The 24,413-nt window shown below is 42.2% G+C and overlaps 1 protein-coding gene across 2 annotated transcripts in view; it reads right to left on the reverse strand.

The window, feature by feature from the left end:
- The window catches only part of kcnq3 (potassium voltage-gated channel subfamily Q member 3), a 99,185-nt gene that overhangs the window by 26,412 nt on the left and 48,360 nt on the right, over nt 1-24,413 (reverse strand). For both annotated transcript variants that reach the window (XM_031904409.1, XM_012965168.3), the window contains exons 2-4: nt 4,739-4,829; nt 4,405-4,531; nt 2,828-3,003 (exon numbers count right to left, since the gene is read on the reverse strand). In XM_031904409.1, the coding sequence (XP_031760269.1) occupies nt 2,828-3,003; nt 4,405-4,531; nt 4,739-4,829 (394 nt within the window). The remainder of the gene's footprint in view (nt 1-2,827; nt 3,004-4,404; nt 4,532-4,738; nt 4,830-24,413) is intronic.

The raw sequence follows: 24,413 nt of genomic DNA on the forward strand, positions 1-24,413 counted from the left end.
TAATACAAGCCAGATAATATGAAGCTTGTACAGGTATGGGACCTGTTATCCAGAATGCTCGGGACCTGGGGTTTTCCGGATAAGGGATCTTTACGTAATTTGTATCTCCATAACTTAAGTCTTCTAAATATCATTTAAATATCGAATAAACTCAATAGGGCTGTTCTGCCCCCAATAAGGGGTAATTAGATCTTAGTTGGGATCAAGTACAGGTACTGTTTTATTATTACAGAGAAAAGGGAATCATTTAACCATTAAATAAACCCAATAGGGCTGTTCTGCCCCCAATAAGGGGTAATTATATCTTAGTTGGGATCAAGTACAGGTACTGTTTTATTATTACAGAGAAAAGGGAATCATTTAACCATGAAATAAACCCAATAGGGCTGTTCTGCCCCAATAAGGGGTAATTATATCTTAGTTGGGATCAAGTACAGGTACTGTTTTATTATTACAGAGAAAAGGGAATCATTTAACCATTAAATAAACCCAATAGGGCAGTTCTGCCCCAATAAGGGGTAATTATATCTTAGTTGGGATCAAGTACAGGTACTGTTTTATTATTACAGAGAAAAGGGAATCATTTAACCATTAAATAAACCCAATAGGGCTGTTCTGCCCCAATAAGGGGTAATTATATCTTAGTTGGGATCAAGTACAGGTACTGTTTTATTATTACAGAGAAAAGGGAATCATTTAACCATTAAATAAACCCAATAGGGCTGTTCTGCCCCAATAAGGGGTAATTATATCTTAGTTAGGATCAAGTACAGGTACTGTTTTGTTATTTTTATTATTCTATTTATTTGCTTATAATGGAGTCTATGGGAGGGGGCCTTTCCGTAATTCAGAACTTTCTGGATAATGGGTTTCCAGATAAGGCATCCTATACCTGTACCACTAACCAATTCAATCTATTGGCAGCCATATAATGCAGGTTTAGGTTTTCCCAAGTGCTGTAGGACATGGTGCCTTTTAAATGAGACGCTACCCACTGCAGACTATTAACCAACCTAAACATCTAGAGGTAAACTCGTCATAAATAACTACCCTCTAGTGGCTACCTTGGGAGTTGCAGTTTAACAACAGCAATAAACATCAGAGTGTGGATTCATTGTGTATATATTTTTGCTTCTATTCCGTCAGCCCCAAAACCTCACCCAATACATGTTTAATAAAGGACAAGTCAACCCAAAATATATTTTTTTGCACTATACATCCATTACAAAGTCGCGGTGGTTTTTAACTTATTTGTATATATAATTGCTATTAGAAGCAGTACCTGCCTGTCCATTTCTATTCTCTCCCCTGGGGGCTCTTGTAATTGGTCTTAAATTTTTTATTATTTGAGGTTTTGTAATTATTTCACTTTTGGTTCAGCAGCTCCCCAGTTTGGAGTTTAAGCAGCTATCTAGTTGCTAGGGTCCAAATGACCTTAGCAACAAAGCATTGGTTTGAATGAGACACTAATATATTTACAGGAGAGGATCTCAACAAAAAGAAAAGTAATAACAAGTAACAATAACAGTAAAATTATAAACCTTACTGAGTAATTATTGTTTGGTTGCCGGGGTCAGCGACCCCTCTTTGAAAGTTGGAAAGAATCAGAAGAATAAGGCACATAATTTAAAAATGATAAAAAAATAAAAAACAAAGACCATCTGAAAAGTTGCTTAGAATTGGCCATACTAAAAGTTAACCAAAAAGGTGAACCTCCTCTTTAAAGTGACCCCCATAGATCACTGGTTTATTTATTGCATCTTTTTGCCACTGGATAACCTACATTTTGAACACTAGATGGCAGCATCCCCAAAGTAATGTTTTATCTGCAGCAAATCTGATTATTATGGCAAAGCCCAATAGTTTGGCAAATTCTCTCATATTTAAGGAGCAGCAGGGAAGAATTTTAAGGGGGTTTTAATGTAATGTGGCCCTTGAACATGCTGTATGAGAAATATCTAATAAACTGAACCACACTGGTATATATATATATATATTAGGGATGCACCAAATCCAGGATTCTGTTCGGGACTCGGCCAAGATTGGGGGTTTGGCCGGATCCTAAAATAGTGGATTTGGTGCATCCTTAATATATATATATATCCCAAGTTGGTCTCTTTGTTTCCTAGTATTCATGGCCCGTCTCCTTAACCTCCCCCCTGGTACTGTATATATGAACCCAGCAATGCCCCAGTCTTTCCAAACGGATTCCCTGAATGGAATAATTCTATTTCTTTTGCTTTGCTTGCCTTCATTTGCCATTACCTCGGGCTGGCAGGCCATAGCCATCCTTATCCCCTCCTGTAGTGTCATTGTTTCCTTATAGAAAGCCAAATGGGGGTTCAGTCCAGTGACCCAAACTGTGTTGAATTAAGGGTTGTGGTAATATCAGTAAACCCTATGATTGGTGCCTAAAGGCTGCAGACGTGGGCATGATATAACCATAGAGTGTATTAATACCCCGCCCCCCCCCCCCAAAATGCTGTTTTTGAGCCTCTCTCTATATTGTATGTATCTATGTATGTATGTATGTATATGTTTATTTATTAAGTGCTACTTATGTACGCAGCGCTGTACAGTAGAATACATTAATACAAACAGGGGGTTATTAAGATAATAATAGATAAATACACAGTATAACAATAAATACAAATAAATACAAGATACAGTTGCAATAAGTTAAGAGTCAAAGACACAAGAGGATGGAGGTCCCTGCCCCGTAGAGCTTACAATCTATATGGGAGGGTAAGAGTCAAAGACACAAGAGGATGGGGGTCCCTGCCCCGTAGAGCTTACAATCTATATGGTAGATCTTTATGGCACTGACCTTGCTATGGGAACAAATAGCGGATCCGAGAAGCTTCCATGTTCCCCCCCTCCTGTCCATCCGAAGCATCCGGAGAATCTGAAGAAAGCGCAAGCTGCGCAGCGACGTGGCCAAGACATTTCCCTGATTTTTCCCAACAGCCACCACTGGGATGGAAGCAACCAGGACAAAGATATCTGTAGGGGGGGACAAGGCAGCACTTAGCAGGGTAAGGAGAATATTATATGGGGCAGGCTCGGCCTTTTATCCATACTGTTCCCCAGTGCAGCCAATCAACAGAATCATTAGTTTCCTATGGTTTCTAACTGGACCAGCAGGGAATTGAACTGTGTATGTTTATACATGGGGGGCTGGGGGGCTCAGCCTGAACTGGAAAAACCTCACACTACTATCTTATAGGGGTGGCTCACCTTTCAGTTAACTTTTAGTATCTTATAGAATAACCAATTCTTTTATTTGCCATCTTTTTCTAACTCCTTGCAGCTTTTAAATGGGGGTCACTGACCCCGGCAGCCAGAAAACAATTGTTGTGTGAGGTTGCCGTTTTATTGCTATTGTTACTTTTGATAACTTATTTTTCTATTCAGGTCCTCGTCTATTTATATATCCGTCTCTCATTTAAACCAGTCCCTGGTTGCTATGGTAATTTGGACCCTAGCGACCGGACAGCTGCTGACAACCCCCTTTGAAAGTTGGAAAGAGTCAGAAGAATAAGGCACATCATTTAAAAATGCTAAAAAATATATAACAAAGACCATGTGAAAAGTTGCTTAGAATTGGCCATACTACAAATTAACTAAAAAGACCCCTTTAAAGTGACCCCCATAGATCACCGGTTCATTTATTGCATCTTTTTGCCACTGGTTGTCGCTGGTAACCTACAATTTGAACACTAGATGGCAGTATCCCCAAAGTAATGTTTTTCTGTATCAAATCTGATTATTATGCCCAATAGTTTGGCAAATTCTCTCATATTTAAGGAGGAGCTGGAAAGAATTTTACGGAGAGGGGTACTGGGGCTTGAATATAATATAATATGCTGTATGAGAAATAACTAATAAGCTGAACGCTGATATATATATATTAGGGATGCACCAAATCCAGGATTCTGTTCAGGACTCGGCCAAGATTGGGGGTTTGGCCGCATCCTAAAATAGTGGATTTGGTGCATCCTTAATATATTTATATATCCCAAGTTGGTCTCTTTGTTTCCCAGTATTCATGGCCCGTCTCCTTAACCTCCCCCCTGGTACTGTATATATGAACCCAGCAATACCCCAGTCTTTCCGAACAGATTCCCTGAATGGAATAATTCTATTTCTTTTGCTTTGTGTGCCTTCATTTGCCATTACCTCGGGCTGGCAGGCCAAAGCCATCCTTATCCCCTCCTGTAGTGTCATTGTTTCCTTATAGAAAGCCAAGTGGGGGTTCAGTCCATTGAATTAGGGGTAATATCATATCATATCCCTTGTGGTTGGAAGCTGTGGGGGCGCTAGTGAGCCCTGTTTTACTGTATATACAATTAGAGCCGGTTATGGACTGACCGACCTACTGACCAGTTTGGCTCCAGTACTTACCCAGCATGCACAGGGGTTTCCTTGCAAACTTCAATCTCCCCCTCCAGCCCTTGTAGCGGCAGCAGCAGCCGGCGGCCCAGATCCTTAAGGCAAATTCCACTCCGAAAATCACCAGGGCAAACGTTTCCTGGAAAAATAAATTCATGTCCTTATGGTCAGTTGTTTTTTTGCCACAGGGGGATTCCTAGCTGCAATATTATCTCTGCAGAATGATTAAAGGGCAAATAAACCCAAACACAAAATCTTACTTAATGAAAGTAAATTTCCCAATATCCATTCATGATAATGATAAATGTAATTGCTAATAGAAGCAGTATAGGCAATACCAACGTACCAAAAGCAAGAGCCAGTCGCCGGAAGCATCTTCGTACTCTTTGAAGGTTGTGAGGATGGCGAGGATCAGGCACCCCAACACGATCAGGAACCTGAAATCAGAAAAGGACAATTGGTTGGTTACACTAAGGCCAAGATTCACAAACAGAATATTCATTTGTTGGTGTTACTGTTCCTTTAATGCCCATTCCCAGTGCGGAACCACGTTCTAGGTATTGTTCCTTGCTGATGTTACAGTTTTACAAAGTCCTTTGATGACCAATCAGAGAACAGAATGGTTTGAAGATGGCAGAACACCATTGGCCCTTTGTGACATTTGCTTGGGCTCAAGGGGTGGCCGGAGGGCACAATGGCGGAGGGGCAAGATGGCAACAGTAAAGCCTAAATAAACTTTTATAGACTTGATATAGACTTTTTAGTAATTTGCTATTGGTTCTCATTTTTGTATATTTTGTGGTTTTTCGGTTATTTTAGCTTTTAGTTTAGCAGCTCTCCAAATTGGAATTTCAGCAGCTTTCTGGTTGCGATGGTCTGGTTTACCTTAGCAACCAGGCAGTGGTGTGAATGAGAATGAGACTATGAATTGGAGAGGGGCTGAATATAAAGATAAGGAATAAAAAGTAATAATAGTAATAAAAGTGTCAGCTCACAAAACAATGTTTTTTTGGTTCTGCTGATGTCAGTGACCCCCATTTAAAAGCTGGAAAATGTAGAACAGGAACCGTATAAAAACTATTAATAAATACAAACGAAGACCAGGTGCAAAGTTGCTAGGAATAGGGCATTCTATTACATACTAAAGGTTAATGTAAAGGTGAATTACCCCTTTAATATCAGGGTTGCCCAGTTTGCAGCCCACCAACCACTTCTTCAGTCCTGGCTGGGAAATGATGCTATTATATGGGATAGGGATTGAGGGGAAGGCATTGTGTGATGCACCGGAATAGTACAAGGCCCCCGGGGCAAGAGATAATTCTAGGGAAAATAGGGTTGCAGTTTGGCTCAGAGACTCCCCTAGCACCAGGGAATCATGGGACCCCATAATAACAAAATAGCAAGGAACCCCCTCTTTGAGATCCCCAATTATTTAACCATTAAGCCATCATCTGGTCCTCTGGGTTGAAAACCATGGCAACAAGAATAACAGGCACCCTATGAAAAAAATAGTCCAAGCACGCAGAGCCACCATCCCGTGCCAAAACCCCAACCACAATCCTCCCAAACCCAGCCCACTCTAATGCAAGCCACACCCCTTTTGGGGATGGTGGCCCTGAGTATTAGTATCCAGTTCATTAGGCACAAGTCAGTTGGGTAGGGGCCACTACTTTTGATGTGTAGAATTTAATTGAGCCCAAACTTTGAACCTGGGTGTGTAGCTTCTTTCAACCATAGCTACTATGTCAAACAATGTTATTCCCAGACCAGATCCACCCTAAATCCCACCCATTTTCCTGTAAACCTAAACCACCCCTTTCTATGGGGTCCCCAATGCTGGGGACACATGACTGATTAAAAAGCCCAATGCAAAAAGCACAAGAGTACATTGGGTCTATAGACAAGCGCCTATAGGGTTCTAGACTCTCCTCGGTGAGCCAGTGTCACATGACTGGAGGAAAGCAGTTAGGTAAAACCAGAAAAGTGGCCTTTATGCAATTTTCACAAAGAATCTCATGGCTACGCATGGGGCTGAATGGATCAGAAATAAACATTATTCATTTTTACCATAGCAACTATAAATTCCAAGCCAGCGCCTAAATATAGAGCAGCGTCTGCCGGTTCCAAGTCATCAGAGCTGTGAATTCTCAGCAGAACTGTTGGGCTTTGATTGACAGGTCACACCGTCGTCCCAAATCCTGCCTCCTATTTGCTAATAATTAGCAATGAGTCCATAGCTGCCAGTGGCACGGTCTCCATGACTCTTATCCATGAGTCCAGGCAACATGGTGCACAGGGGAGATAGCCCACAGGGGCCAACGGGGGGGATTTATTGGCTGGCGATGGATTTACACATTGTCACAAGTTATCAGTTTAGAACAGAACCACATCCCCCCCCCCCCCCCGTTACTGGGCTCCAAATATTCATCAGCCATGGGGGGGGGGGGGGTTATCTGGCACGGCAGAGGGAGATTAAAGGGCAATAAAGAAATACTGTCATGGGAAAACATGTTTTTTTCAGAACAGATCAGTTCCAAGTCACATCACAAGTCATAAAGTACATAATGTAGTGCCCGTGTTGGACTGGGCCAGGGCAAACTAGAGAACCTGACACCCTGGGCCAACTCTAACAGCAATTAGATATACATACCGCCAAGGGGTAAAGGGTTTATATATAGAGTCACCATGGAAATAAGGATTGGCTGATGAGAGTTCTCCTAGGCTGGGGCTCACTAGGGCCTGGGCCCACCTGGAGCTCCTCTGGCCAGTCTCACCCTGGTTTCTTGTATGTTATTTGGGACCTACAGATACCCACCTTCATCCCTAATCTATTCATATGGAACTAGAGACCCACAAGCTCTCATAGCAAGTCATCACCATCTTTCTAGATACCACCCCAAGAAGCCATATATTGGTCCCTTTCCCCCACATATATTTGCCCTTTCTCTCATGTCCATTGCCCACTGCCCCACCCCAAGAACTGCACCCGCTACACATCTCTCCCCCAGTGAGTGGCCCTGAGCAACATGTTTCTTAGGACAGAAATTAATTTAACAAACACGGCCATAAATATCGCTGGTAGGCAGGGTGTGATGAGAAGTGGCCGTGCCCTCAATCAGCCGTACAGCAAATGGCTATTAGAAGGCTGTGCCGGAATATACAGTCACCCAGATTTATATCCAGAGCTCAGTGAAGGACACATTATTGAATGGCAATAAGCAGTTTAGTGCCATAAAGTTATAAATCTATTAACAGCCTCGCCTTCTGCATCTAGGTTTCCATATTAATGATGCCCTTCCCATACAGAAGTGACCTGCAGCCCTAAAACTCTCTTTATACCCCATGTACTGCCACTAACTGGCATGGCCCATTGCCCCCTCTGCCTGTTACCACCAATACACTGACAGTGGCCCCTAGATATATAGCAGGGTATCACTATGGTAGCTCACGTAGTGTGGCGTGGTTTCCCCGAAACATTATCTCTCTGCCGCCGCCTCCTCTGTGGCCAATAAAACTTGGTTTAATACTTTCCTTCAAGATGCTGTATGTGCTGTTCCTACTTTACAAGTTGAGACTGGCACCACGGAACAACTCTTTTCCTTCTAGAATGGAGTTCTGTCTCCCTTTGTAAGCCCCACCCCTTTTAATGGGATGGTAAGTGGGCAGAACCTGGGCCTCCCCAGGGCAACATGAGTTTATGCATCACTCAGTAGGAGCAAGATGGGTAGCACCAAGGGTCATAATGCACAAGTACTGTGCTCCCTTATGGGGTTCCCTTGTAGCCCAGGTTCTAGAGCTTCCTGTAGGTTCCTAAAGGACATAATATTAATACCCCAGCGCTTTTGCCTACACCACTGGTAAATTGCATCAGTAATGGGTCATTTACCAAGTAACCATGGCAGAAAACCACCATGTTTTTGCATATTTGCACCCTGCTTGCACTTGTTTAAAACAGTCATGGGCCCTTGCACCCCAAAATAGAGCACAGAGCTTTCAGAACGAGTACTAAAGGGGGTTATATTGAACCCCTTATTGTTCCTGGACTTAAAGAAGGTGTTAACGACCCCTCCAGTCTTTAGGCCCTCAGCTTTCATATTGCTTTATATATCAGGGCACAATCAGGGCCACTTACTTTGCCTCTGGACTCTCTAGCTACCTGGGTCTCCTTTAAATAAGGATTTCTGAAGAAAAAAAAATCTAAAGAAATATATGGGGCATCGATAGGATTTGTCAGATGGTGCAGTTTAGACGTTGCTCGAAATACCACAGTGATTAATGCAATCGTTTAGGCTTCCTAATTGCCACATTATATGAAGAAAGCTCCCGTGAAACAATCAATATGTCTTTATTATATTTCAGAATTGGCAAAAAAGAACTCCCATTGACTTCCTTAACCGCCGGTGTTGATTTTGTACGGAACGGAACCATCAGTCTAACGTTTCTTCCTGGTGATCACCTTATATTTTGGGGTACATTCTAATGAATTGCTCAGTGCTATAGAATAATGGTATTAATAGGATATGCTATGAATCTCTAACCTTCTTATGAGCTAAGGAGGCCTCAAAATCTTGGGCTACAAAGGGAAGCTTGAACCCAAAGACTGTAGGACCTCAGGTGTAATTTGGGGTAAATTCTAATTAATTACTCAATATTATAACATGATGGAAATTCTTAGATTATGTTATGGATCTTTAACATTATTAAGAGCTAAGTTGGCCTGAAAATCTTGGGCTCCAATGAGAAGCTTGGACTTCAAGACTCTGTAGGATCTCAGTATAAGTTTATATTGTGGGACTTATATTACGGAAATTCAGAAACTTCATAATACAGGTATAATGTGGGGTGAACTCTAATTAATTGCTCAATACTATAGCATGATGGTAATTGTTAGAACATGTTTTGGATCTCTAACCTTCTGGCCTGAAAATCTTGGGCTCCAATGAGAAGCTTGGACTTCAAGACTCGGTAGGATCTCAGTATAAGTTTATGTTGTAGGACTTATACTGCAGAAATTCAGAAACATCATAATACAGATATAATATGGGGTGAACTCTAATTAATTGCTCAATACTATAGAATGATAGTAATTGTTAGAATGGGTTTTGAATCTTTAACCTTCTGGCCTGAAAATCCTGGGCTCCAATGAAAAGCTTGGACTCCAAGACTCGGTAGGATCTCAGTATAAGTTTATGTTGTAGGACTTATACTGCAGAAATTCAGAAACATCATAATACAGATATAATATGGGGTGAACTCTAATTAATTGCTCAATACTATAGAATGATAGTAATTGTTAGAATGGGTTTCGAATCTTTAACCTTCTGGCCTGAAAATCCTGGGCTCCAATGGGGAGTCTGGACCCCAGGACTCTGTAGAACAGCGGTTCTCAACCTGTGGGTCGGGACCCCTTTGGGGTCGCCTAAGACCATCGGAAAGCACATATTTCCGATGGTCTTAGGAATAGTTTTATGGTTGGGGGTCACCACAACATGAGGAACTGTATTAAAGGGTCGCGGCATTAGGAAGGTTGAGAACCACTGCTGTAGAACTTTAGTGTAAGTTTATGTTGTTAGACCCATAGCACAGAAAATCAGAAACTTGATAAGATACCCCCCAACCTCACACTCAATGGGCCCTTATTTGGTTGGTTACTTTATGAATCATACTGAGAACTGAGCACCTTTAATAATGATTGGTTAAGGTTAGCTCTATTATATCATCCTGAAATAATAATCAAGTTTCAAGTATAGACCAACTCCTAATGGCCCCCTAGCACATGTCATAGTTCTACTCAGGAGAGAGGCTCCACCAGCTTTGGGGTAGTGGAATTTGCCCAATTACGAGCTGCCTGGTCTGCATTCATATATTTTTTCATTCCCACAAAGAAGCCTTAAATCTGTAAGAAAATGAAACCCTATGGAAATGAGTGCTGTGATCCTTTCTTGTTCTCTCATCTGATTCCATTGCGCTCACAATACGGCCGAGAGCACTTACGTGATGTCAGTAAGTCCCCTACCAAGGGAATAAGCCTTAATTATTTAATATGCCTGGCAATTTTGACCTTGCTGTGTTTTCCCTGCCTTGCCGGTTAGGGAACACTGAAATACACCGGGCAGATCTTACAAGCAGTGTGTTATTATGTATGAAATAGACTGTATCCATTAATTGAGGTGAGAACGGAAATAGATGAAGAGTGCAGATAAATGATTACATGCAGAAAAGGTGTCAAAATCAGCTTCTCATTGGGAAGGGTTGGCAATAGCACCTAATAAATGATTACATTTAGAGAGCAGGGCTATTTTTGGTGGTGGAGGGGCCAGTGTCAAAGTGACTTTGTGGGGGTCTATATTTATAAAATGCAGAATGGTTTGACCCATGGTCTTCCTTTGTTCTTGTGCTAACCAGCTGAAGGTCCATAGATCAGCAGATCTGTAGGGCATAAATCTTCGTCATCATAATGCTCTACTGCAGTAATCCCCAACCAGTGGCTCAGGGAACACGTTGCTCCCCAACCCCTTGGATGTTGCTCTCAGTGCCCCCAAACCAGGGAGTTATTTTTGAATTCCTGACTTGGGGGCAAGTTTTGGTTGAATAAAAACAAGATTTCCTACCAAATAAAGCCCCCTGTAAGCTGATAGGGTGCATAGAGGCCCCTAATAGCCAATCACAGCCCTTATTTGGCTCCTCCATGAACTTTTATGGTGCTTGTGTTGCTCCCCAAGTCTTTTTACATTTGACTGTGGCTCACGAGTAAGAAAGGTTGGGGATCCCTGCTCTACTGTGTTGTCCTACTGTTGCCATACAGACCTACTGTCATTTTATCTGCCGATGTGGGTCCTTTAGACTGATTCAGACGCTTTTTTGCCCATGTCTGGGCTCCCCCAACAAGCCTACCCAACTGAGATGTGGCCAAAAATTGTCCAGATCTCGGGCGGGCAGGTTTGATTTTCGGTGGGATCAAGGACTGCATCTCTATGCCTATGGCTGCCAGTTTAATTTGATCGTTTGGCCCTAAGGCCATACAATTGAATTAGCCCAATATCACCCACCTTAGATGTTCATATCAGGAGAAGATCTGCTCATTTGGCAACCTCGCCAGTTGAGTAGTTCTTGCCATGTATGGCCATCTCAAGACAATTATGACCATCATGTGTCTCCTAAATGAAGGACAGCTAAGTCACACTACCTTCAGGCTTCTTATTAGGGGGTGATAATACAATAAGAGGGTTGATCTTGGTTGGACAAGGGTATACCTGCAAGCGGAGTCAGTAACACCATCTCAGAAGCTAGATAAAATAAAGCAAAATGAAAATAATTATACCGTCACCCCTTGAACATGAGATAAATACAAAGTGAATATTAAAACATAAAGTTATGGAGGCCAGTAACGGTGTTAATGACATAGTTGTTATTAGCGGTTATTAATAAATCCCACACTATTCTTTAGACGTACAATAAAGCAGGATGAGCGCTGACTTCTCCGCACTGACCCCCCCAGCTCTGTTCATATCTGGCCCAATAATTATTATCTCACGGAGCATCTTCATCCTGTCATCACGCTATCACATTCCTTATTCTACCTGAATTATAGTTCTCTGTAGTTTCTATAGTTACCTAAACAGTTTCCTCAGCCAGGGGGCAACTACAGGCTTTATATGCAACACCCGCTGCCTTTCCCCCAACAGAATCCAGACTGAAAATATATATAGAACATTTGAAGATTTGCTACAGGCCTATACACCTATAACAACCAATCAGAAGGTAACTTTTTAGCTTGAAAACAAATATCTGGTTGCTATTGGCTACTAGATCTGGGCAAACTTTGCATCTTTTTAATAAATTACACCCAAGGGTGCTGCTGTCATGATGCAATAGCGCCTCTAAAGTAACCAGGGGTGGCAAAAAGCTGCTTCTAGTAATGTAAAGAGCTAAAATTCCAATATTTATATCAGAATTTCAGTACTATTGTACTCTCTGCTCTAGCAATGCTAGCGATGTGGCGCCCCTTTGCCCCATTCAGACTCAAGAAACCTAAGTGCGGAGGCATTCTACAGGCCGCCTCAGGGTGGCACTAGGGGCAAGAATGCCCCTGACCAATAGTCTTACTAGTTGTACTTGACTATTGGATGGGGTACAGTTATGCTTGTAGGCTGGTCTATCCTCTGAAGTATTCTAATGCTCTGATAGGCTACAGCAGTGATCCCCAACCAGTGGCTCAGGGGCAACATGTTGCTCCCCAACCCCTTGGATGTTGCTCTCAGTGCCCCCAAACCAGGGAGTTATTTTTGAATTCCTGACTTGGGGGCAAGTTTTGGTTGAATAAAAACAAGATTTCCTACCAAATAAAGCCCCCTGTAAGCTGATAGGGTGCATAGAGGCCCCTAATAGCCAATCACAGCCCTTATTTGGCTCCTCCATGAACTTTTATGGTGCTTGTGTTGCTCCCCAAGTCTTTTTACATTTGACTGTGGCTCCCGAGTAAGAAAGGTTGGGGATCCCTGGGCTACAGGCTGATTTCTTTGCCCTGCCCACTTGCTCATTGTAAAATGGGTTACAAACAAACCAAAAATAATTTCCGGTAATGTCAACTAGAAAACCATAGATTCAAGGCATCCATTTCTATGAATAATAAGCATATGAGAAAGTCACCAAGGTGCTCCAAGACCTTACTCCTCTACAGCTCAGAGAAATCAGAGGCGGCTTCTAATATCATCTCTAATATAAGGCACGTGCTGTGTAAAGGTTTGGGGGCACAATATTTAAACATAAATAGGCCACAAAACATTTCAGAAGAACCTGGAAGTAGAGGAGAGGTCTATCTGTTGAGTATGTGGGTCAGGATGAGCCTGTATCACCTAGGGAAGCACAAACAAGTCAAAACGGTTGAGGAGACCGCCTCATACGTATGCAAATAGACCAAAGGGATTCTGGGTACAAATTCCTTAAGGTTCCTAAAAAATCCCATTTAAATAGGTTTATCCAATAGGCTAAAGCTCACCCACTGGGTTTTTGAAGCAGAAGCCGGGATCATAGCTGCTCAGATGCACCAAATTCTCTATTTTCGGATTCGGCTGAACCCGGAATCCTTGGTAAAAGATTTGGCCGAATACCGAACCGAATCCAAACCCTAATTTGCATATGTAAATTAGGATATGGAAAGGTTAAAATCTTCAACTTCCATGATTATGTGACAAAAAGTCACGTGATTTCAAAGATTCGAGTTTTGGTTCGGCCAGGAGCGTGGCTTCAGACAAAACCCGAATCCTGCTGAGAAAGGCTGAACCTTGGCCGAATCCCCAACCGAATTCTGGATTCAGTGTATCCCTAGTATCATTAGTAGAATATATATCCTAACATATTTCATCCGCTTGATATCAGACCTTCTGCATTAAAAAGACAGTCCAGAAGGTACATTAGGCAGCCTGGTGGGAAATGCTTAGGGCATCTGCACTCCATGGATAAAAGTTGAATCCACATTCATTTCTTTATACTTGCAAATGACTTGTATAGACTGTCTAGAGACTGCTAAAGGGATGTGGTGTCCAACCTACAATTTCATATACAGGTATGGGACCCATTATTCAGAATGCTTGGGACCTGGGGTTTTCCGGATAAGGGGTCTTTCTGTAATTCGGATCTCCTACCTTAAGTCTGCTAATAAAATTATTTAAACAGTATTTGAACCCAACAGGACTGTTCTGCCCCCAATAAGGGGTAATTATATCTTAGTTGGGATCAAGTACAGGTACTGTTTTATTATTACAGAGAAAAGGGAATCATTTAACCATTAAATAAACCCAATAGGGCTGTTCTGCCCCCAATAAGGGGTAATTATATCTTAGTTGGGATCAAGTACAGGTACTGTTTTATTATTACAGAGAAAAGGGAATCATTTAACCATTAAATAAACCCAATAGGGCTGTTCTGCCCCAATAAGGGGTAATTATATCTTAGTTGGGATCAAGTACAAGTACTGTATTATTATTACAGAGAAAAGGGAATCATTTAACCATGAAATAAACCCAATAGGGCTGTTCTGCCCCCAATAAGGGGTAATTATATCTTAGTTGGGATCAAGTACAGGTACTGTTTTATTATTACAGAGAAAAGGGAATCATTTAACCATTAAATAAACCCAATAGGGCTGTTCTGCCCCCAATAAGGGGTAATTATATCTTAGTTGGGATCAAGTACAAGTACTGTATTATTATTACAGAGAAGAGGGAATCATTTAACCATGAAATAAACCCAATAGGGCTGTTCTGCCCCCAATAAGGGGTAATTATATCTTAGTTGGGATCAAGTACAGGTACTGTTTTATTATTACAGAGAAAAGGGAATCATTTAACCATTAAATAAACCCAATAGGGCTGTTCTGCCCCAATAAGGGGTAATTATATCTTAGTTGGGATCAAGTACAGGTACTGTTTTATTATTACAGAGAAAAGGGAATCATTTAACCATGAAATAAACCCAATAGGGCTGTTCTGCCCCCAATAAGGGGTAATTATATCTTAGTTGGGATCAAGTACAGGTACTGTTTTATTATTACAGAGAAAAGGGAATCATTTAACCATTAAATAAACCCAATAGGGCTGTTCTGCCCCAATAAGGGGTAATTATATCTTAGTTGGGATCAAGTACAGGTACTGTTTTATTATTACAGAGAAAAGGGAATCATTTAACCATGAAATAAACCCAATAGGGCTGTTCTGCCCCCAATAAGGGGTAATTATATCTTAGTTGGGATCAAGTACAGGTACTGTTTTATTACTAGAAAGAAAAATGAAATCATTTTAAAAAATGTGAATTATTTGATTACAATGGAGTCTATGGGAGATGGCCTTTCCGTAATTCGGAACTTTCTGGATAATGGGTTTCCGGATAAGGGGTCCAATACCTGTATATATATATATGTTTTATAGTTTCATATATATGTTATTACGGTAAAGCAGCTATGGCCTTTCTCACCCTTTCCCCCCCATACAGCTTTCTATGGCAGTCATGCCTGTGTCAGCGCTGGAATGTCAGCCAATCAAAAGCTCAGCGGTTCAAAGGCTACGTACTACCATGAGCGACGTCTGAATCCATTGAAAGGCTCAGAGAGTGTTCGGCGTGTGGGATTAATAGGGAAACTCACAAGCAGGGAGAATTAACGATTCAGCTGTAAACGGAAATTGCTTCAAGTCCAAAAAAATTGAAAACTGAATGGGGAGATCCAATGATTCATGAAATTACAGCCTTCGGGAGGGATAAAACTGCACTACAGCCGGTTAGAAATAATTCCTGCTATTGAACTCGAGCCGTCTCGCACACTCTCTATAGCTCTATGTCTCTCTATTTAGCCTTCATTGTATTATGGATAATTTTTATGGGCAAGGGAGGATAGACATAAGGAGGATAGACATACAGCAGAGACGGTGGGATACAATTTAATAATATATATCCTATCTCAGCAGGGACTATAATATTTATATTTATACAGATAATAATAAATAATAGTAATAAATACAGATATAGGGCAGGGTACAGCTCTCTTCAGAATAACCAGGGCCCATTAGTTTGATTGAACATATACAGCATAGGGGGACGTACTGCCAGGGTGCGTAGTTTCCCTTTAACCTCTGCACAACAGAAAGCGCATTTTATTTATTAACGTCCCCCCTTAGTCCCATTGCTGGGAAATATAAGACTTCCATCAATCCAATTTAAACGCTCGGCTGTCTCGCGTTGGCTTTATATACGCCGCTGTGCTATCAACATCAAATTGATACCTCGTATGTCAGTATTATCCTTTGGCACATTCATGTATAATGCATTTACAGGCACTCGATTAGATTTCTAAAACAAACACCGTCCTGCCCAGACACTCCAATCAGATTACAGCACTAGTCCAGCAAATCAGATCAGATTACATGGAATAGCCCATAACACCCTAGATAGTAAAACCAGATTTCAAATTAAAACCCATGTAACCCCATCCAATCATGTCACATTGCAAGGGAAACCCATGTAACCCCATCCAACCATGTCACATTACAAGGGAAACCCATGTAACCCCATCCAACCATGTCACATTACAAGGGAACCCCATGCTAGCCAAGCCAACCAGGTCACATTACAAGGGAAACCCATGCTAGCCCATCCAACCATGTCACATTACAAGGGAAACCCATGCTAGCCCATCCAACCAGGTCACATTACAAGGGAAACCCATGCTAGCCCATCCAACCATGTCACATTACAAGGGAAACCCATGCTAGCCCATCCAACCATGTCACATTACAAGGGAAACCCATGCTAGCCCATCCAACCATGTCACATTACAAGGGAAATCCATGCTAGCCCATCCAACCATGTCACATTACAAGGGAAACCCATGTAACCCCATCCAACCATGTCACATTACAAGGGAAACCCATGTAACCCCATCCAACCATGTCACATTACAAGGGAAACCCATGTAACCCCATCCAACCATGTCACATTACAAGGGAAACCCATGCTAGCCCATCCAACCATGTCACATTACAAGGGAACCCCATGCTAGCCAAGCCAACCAGGTCACATTACAAGGGAAACCCATGCTAGCCCATCCAACCATGTCACATTACAAGGGAAACCCATGCTAGCCCATCCAACCATGTCACATTACAAGGGAAACCCATGCTAGCCCATCCAACCATGTCACATTACAAGGGAACCCCATGCTAGCCAAGCCAACCAGGTCACATTACAAGGGAAACCCATGCTAGCCCATCCAACCATGTCACATTACAAGGGAAACCCATGCTAGCCCATCCAACCAGGTCACATTACAAGGGAAACCCATGCTAGCCCATCCAACCAGGTCACATTACAAGGGAAACCCATGCTAGCCCATCCAATCATGTCACATTACAAGGGAAACCCATGTAACCCCATCCAACCATGTCACATTACAAGGGAACCCCATGCTAGCCAAGCCAACCAGGTCACATTACAAGGGAAACCCATGCTAGCCCATCCAACCATGTCACATTACAAGGGAAACCCATGCTAGCCCATCCAACCATGTCACATTACAAGGGAAACCCATGCTAGCCCATCCAACCATGTCACATTACAAGGGAAATCCATGCTAGCCCATCCAACCATGTCACATTACAAGGGAAATCCATGCTAGCCCATCCAACCATGTCACATTACAAGGGAAACCCATGCTAGCCCATCCAACCATGTCCCATTACAAGGGAAACCCATGTAACCCCATCCAACCATGTCACATTACAAGGGAAACCCATGCTAGCCCATCCAACCATGTCACATTACAAGGGAAATCCATGCTAGCCCATCCAACCATGTCACATTACAAGGGAAATCCATGCTAGCCCATCCAACCATGTCACATTACAAGGGAAACCCATGCTAGCCTACCAAGCCAGGTCATATTAAAAGGGAAACCCATGCTAGCCAAGCCAACCAGGTCACATTACAAGGGAAACCCATGCTAGCCAAGCCAACCATGTCACATTACAAGGGAAACCCATGCTAGCCCATCCAACCATGTCACATTACAAGGGAAACCCATGCTAGCCTAGCAAGCCAGGTCATATTAAAAGGGAAACCCATGCTAGCCAAGCCAACCATGTCACATTACAAGGGAAACCCATGCTAGCCAAGCCAACCAGGTCATATTACAAGGGAAACCCATGCTAGCCAAGCCAACCAGGTCACATTACAAGGGAAACCCATGCTAGCCAAGCCAACCAGTTCACATTACAAGGGAACCCCATGCTAGCCAAGCCAACCAGGTCACATTAAAAGGGAAACCCATGCTAGCCAAGCCAACCAGGTCATATTACAAGGGAAAGCCATGCTAGCCAAGCCAACCAGGTCATATTACAAGGGAAAGCCATGCTAGCCCAGCCAACCAGGTCATATTACAAGGGAAACCCATGCTAGCCAAGCCAACCAGGTCATATTACAAGGGAAAGCCATGCTAGCCAAGCTAACCAGGTCATATAACAAGGGAAACCCATGCTAGCCAAGCCAACCAGGTCATATTACAAGGGAAAGCCATGCTAGCCAAGCCAACCAGGTCATATTACAAGGGAAAGCCATGCTAGCCAAGCCAACCAGGTCATATTACAAGGGAAAGCCATGCTAGCCCAGCCAACCAGGTCATATTACAAGGGAAACCCATGCTAGCCAAGCCAACCAGGTCATATTACAAGGGAAAGCCATGCTAGCCAAGCCAGCCTGGTCATAGGGAAACCCATCCTACCTCAGACAATCAGGTTATATTAAATGGGAAGTTAAAAATATATATATTTATTTCAAACCATTAAAAATAATATCAACCCTGTATGGAGAGCCTAACGCATTTCATGCTTACCCAGCACTTAATCATAGAATCCCCGGAGCCTGAGTGATGCAAAAGCCTATATTTGCTACTACCCTTTTGGTCACTAGGGTTTCCTGAATTGATTGCTTATGCGAGATTGATATCCCTGTCCCTGGTTCTTTATTTATGTCCATATTACAAGGGAAACCGATGCAGCCACAGCCAATCAGGTCATATTACAAGCAAACCCCATGCTTTGCCCAGTTCAGTTATGTTATTTTACAAGGGAAACCCCATGCTAGTCCATCCTATCATTTCCTCTTACAAAGGAAAACCAATGCCACTCCAGCCAATCAGGTCAAATTACACAGGAAACCCATGCTACCCCATGCCAGCCAATCAGGTTCTATTACAAGGAAAAGCCCATGCAAGATTATCCAATCATGGTAGCCCGGCCAGTCAGAGTAAAGACACAAAATCTATCCCCGTGCCATTAGCCCATGTACATCAGGATGTGCCCTGTTGTTTCCTGGGAAAAACCCCCATAAGCTGCGTCGGCCAAGGGCCACAGCAGAGCATGGCTTCACTAGTGCTAACTGTCGAGCCAATCAAACAACATGGCACCTCCTACCCATATGTATAAATACAAATATACAGAGAAGGAATGTTCTGGGCACACAATAAGCTGTACCCTCACACTGTACTGTCTAAGGGAAACACTATGGCACCTCCCTCCCATATGTATAAATACAAATATACAGAGAAGGAATGTTCTGGGCACACAATAAGCTGTACCCTCACACTGTACTGTCTAAGGGAAACACTATGGCACCTCCTACCCATATGTATAAATACAAATATACAGAGAAGGAATGTTCTGGGCACACAATAAGCTGTACCCTCACACTGTACTGTCTAAGGGAAACACTATGGCACCTCCCTCCCATATGTATAAATACAAATATACAGAGAAGGAATGTTCTGGGCACACAATAAGCTGTACCCCCATACTGTACTGTCTAAGGGAAACACTATGGCACCCCCTACCCATATGTATAAATACAAATATACAGAGAAGGAATGTTCTGGGCACACAATAAGCTGTACCCTCACACTGTACTGTCTAAGGGAAACACCATGGCACCTCCCTCCCATATGTATAAATACAAATATACAGAGAAGGAATGTTCTGGGCACACAATAAGCTGTACCCCCATACTGTACTGTCTAAGGGAAACACTATGGCACCCCCTACCCATATGTATAAATACAAATATACAGAGAAGGAATGTTCTGGGCACACAATAAGCTGTACCCTCACACTGTACTGTCTAAGGGAAACACCATGGCACCTCCTACCCATATGTATAAATACAAATATACAGAGAGGGAATGTTCTGGGCACACAATAAGCTGTACCCCCATACTGTACTGTCTAAGGGAAACACTATGGCACCTCCTACCCATATGTATAAATACAAATATACAGAGAAGGAATGTTCTGGGCACACAATAAGCTGTACCCCCATACTGTACTGTCTAAGGGAAACACTATGGCACCTCCTACCCATATGTATAAATACAAATATACAGAGAAGGAATGTTCTGGGCACACAATAAGCTGTACCCCCATACTGTACTATCTAAGGGAAACACTATGGCACCTCCCTCCCATATGTATAAATACAAATATGCAGAGAAGGAATGTTCTGGGCACACAATAAGCTGTACCCCCATACTGTACTATCTAAGGGAAACACTATGGCACCTCCCTCCCATATGTATAAATACAAATATACAGAGAAGGAATGTTCTGGGCACACAATAAGCTGTACCCCCATACTGTGCTCTAAGGGAAACACTATGGCACCTCCCTCCCATATGTATAAATACAAATATACAGAGAAGGAATGTTCTGGGCACACAATAAGCTGTACCCCCATACTGTACTGTCTAAGGGAAACACTATGGCACCTCCCTCCCATATGTATAAATACAAATATACAGAGAAGGAATGTTCTGGGCACACAATAAGCTGTACCCCCATACTGTGCTCTAAGGGAAACACTATGGCACCTCCCTCCCATATGTATAAATACAAATATACAGAGAGGGAATGTTCTGGGCACACAATAAGCTGTACCCCCATACTGTACTGTCTAAGGGAAACACTATGGCACCTCCTACCCATATGTATAAATACAAATATACAGAGAAGGAATGTTCTGGGCACACAATAAGCTGTACCCCCATACTGTACTGTCTAAGGGAAACACTATGGCACCTCCTACCCATATGTATAAATACAAATATACAGAGAAGGAATGTTCTGGGCACACAATAAGCTGTACCCCCATACTGTACTATCTAAGGGAAACACTATGGCACCTCCCTCCCATATGTATAAATACAAATATGCAGAGAAGGAATGTTCTGGGCACACAATAAGCTGTACCCCCATACTGTACTATCTAAGGGAAACACTATGGCACCTCCCTCCCATATGTATAAATACAAATATACAGAGAAGGAATGTTCTGGGCACACAATAAGCTGTACCCCCATACTGTGCTCTAAGGGAAACACTATGGCACCTCCCTCCCATATGTATAAATACAAATATACAGAGAAGGAATGTTCTGGGCACACAATAAGCTGTACCCCCATACTGTACTGTCTAAGGGAAACACTATGGCACCTCCCTCCCATATGTATAAATACAAATATACAGAGAAGGAATGTTCTGGGCACACAATAAGCTGTACCCCCATACTGTGCTCTAAGGGAAACACTATGGCACCTCCCTCCCATATGTATAAATACAAATATACAGAGAAGGAATGTTCTGGGCACACAATAAGCTGTACCCCCATACTGTACTGTCTAAGGGAAACACTATGGCACCTCCCTCCCATATGTATAAATACAAATATACAGAGAAGGAATGCTCTGGGCACACAATAAGCTGTACCCCCATACTGTGCTCTAAGGGAAACAATATTTTGTAATTTGTAATAATTAACCCAAACATAACATTTGATTTTGTTATTCCCCTTTATCGTTACACAGTTTCCTCCTGTTTCCATGGCTCTGTGCTCTGTTTAATTCTCGTTTTTTTACACCTCCAAAAGCTGCGCTGGCATCGCCCGCTAATGAGAAACGTAGTAAATGACAGTGAGTACCTGCTGGAAATGGTAAGGAATATATTATGTAAATAGAACGGGGGCTTTGTGTGTGTGTTTGTTCCCCGCAGCAACTGATACTCCAGCGTTATAGGGCGACGGCGAGAAGCAATTGTAGCAGCGGAAGGAAATGACAATTCTACTCTATTCTACTAATTCTAGGTGCAAAAATGAAAAGAATTGCTCCCATTATATCTTAGTTGGGATCAAGTACAGGTACTGTTTTATTATTACAGAGAAAAGGGAATCATTTAACCATTAAATAAACCCAATAGGGCTGTTCTGCCCCCAATAAGGGGTAATTATATCTTAGTTGGGATCAAGTACAGGTACTGTTTTATTATTACAGAGAAAAGGGAATCATTTAACCATTAAATAAACCCAATAGGGCTGTTCTGCCCCAATAAGGGGTAATTATATCTTAGTTGGGATTAAGTACAGGTACTGTTTTATTATTACAGAGAAAAGGGAATAATTTAACCATGAAATAAACCCAATAGGGCTGTTCTGCCCCAATAAGGGGTAATTATATCTTAGTTGGGATCAAGTACAGGTACTGTTTTATTATTACAGAGAAAAGGGAATCATTTAACCATGAAATAAACCCAATAGGGCTGTTCTGCCCCCAATAAGGGGTAATTATATCTTAGTTGGGATCAAGTACAGGTACTGTTTTATTATTACAGAGAAAAGGGAATCATTTAACCATTAAATAAACCCAATAGGGCTGTTCTGCCCCCAATAAGGGGTAATTATATCTTAGTTGGGATCAAGTACAGGTACTGTTTTATTATTACAGAGAAAAGGGAATCACTTTTCTGGATAATAGATTTCCATATAATGGATCCCATACCTGTACAAGATCCTGCATCGTATTGCAATGGCAGCCATCATGCTAGAATTCTGGGAAGGAATGATGTATCATGGGTATAATGGTAGCATTTTTTTTTTTGCAATCTTTTTAGTAGAAATTGGCAGCATGAAAATTTGATTTGGAAAATGGTTAGTGGTTTTTTCCAAGCCGGTTTGTGCTCATTAGATCAATATTGCTGAGCAGTTTTGTGCTTGTTGTGAGCAGAGCAAACGGGATGGTGTATTGATCTCAGTTATGTCCCAAAGCAACAATGCCAATATATATATATCTCTCTCTTGGCAGTTGATGGTTGCCATTGTTGCATTGGGGTCCTAGGTTCAATTCCAGCCTAGTTTGATCCCTTTGCAAGGGGCTTGTTTTTCCCAAAGGTCCATGTGCTCCAGTTTCCTCCCACACTCCAAAAACATAGGCAATTTAACTGTATAGCATGTTTTTTTAGTTTTTTGGGAATACAAAACAGAAATGCCCCATGACCATGAAGCCCTTGAGTTGGCCCTACCTGGTAAATATTATTCCGAAGTGGGGCCCCAGGCAGCACAGTGATTGACAATACAATGTCTCCATTAGTGATGATCGAATCTGTCCTGTTTCGCTTCGCCGAAAAATTTGCGAATCTTTCAAAAGATTTGCGAAACGCCAAAAAATTTGCGCATCTTTCAAAAGATTTGCGAAACGCCAAAAAATTTGATAAACAGCAAAAATGTTGCACGTCAAAAAAATTGTCGCCCGCGGCTATTCTTCTATCGCCCACGGCTATTCTTTTGTCGCCCGCGGCTATTCTTTTGTCACCCGCGGCTATTCTTCAATCGCCTACAGCTATTCTTTGGTCGCCCGCGACTATTCCTTTGTCGCCTGCGGCTTTTCTTCTGTCGTCCGCGACTATTCTTTTGTCGCCCACGGCTATTTTTTTGTTGCCCGCAACAATTTTTGGACGCGCCGCGAATCCATGCCTGGCGAAACATTTCGTTCATTACTAGTCTCCATTTTTGCCACCCTGCTGCATTAAAAATACTTCAATATCAATTTGGGTCTCTTAATAAAGGGCGTGGGTCCCTAGCATTGGTTGGGCCCTAAGCAGGTAGCCAAGTTCATTAACTTTTCAACTGACATATGGGACAACTGGCTAGGGCCCTACAAAACAGCACTTGCGGAAGTGGGGGAAAGCAAGAAGGAAACAGTAGAGCAAAATGGTGATGTTGAACCAAAATGGCCAAAGTAAAACATCTATCTGTGTTGCCCAATAGTGATGAGCGAATCTGTCCAGTTTCGCTTCGTCATAAAATTCGCGTAACGGTGAAAAATTTGTGAAACACATTTGTCGCAAGATTTTTTTTTCATCCGTGTCTATTTTTTGTCACCCGCGTGCGAAACTTTTGCCTTTTTCTCTAGGCAACCACGTCTTTTTTGATGCGACCGTGCCCAATTTGACGCACAACAAAAAAAATATGCAGTGAATTTTCACGGAAGTTTCACGAAACAATTGTGAAATGTGGAAATTCACTGCGAATCCATGCCTGGTGAAAAAATTCGCTCATCACTATTGCCCAACCTGTGGCCCTTTAGTTGTTGGAGTACAACTCCGAGCCCCCATTGAATAGTAATGTAACAATAGCAACAGGCCCCAAGGTCACACCGTCCT

This window comes from Xenopus tropicalis, chromosome 6 (genome assembly GCF_000004195.4).
Source record: "Xenopus tropicalis strain Nigerian chromosome 6, UCB_Xtro_10.0, whole genome shotgun sequence".
NCBI classification, from domain to species: Eukaryota; Metazoa; Chordata; class Amphibia; order Anura; family Pipidae; genus Xenopus; species Xenopus tropicalis.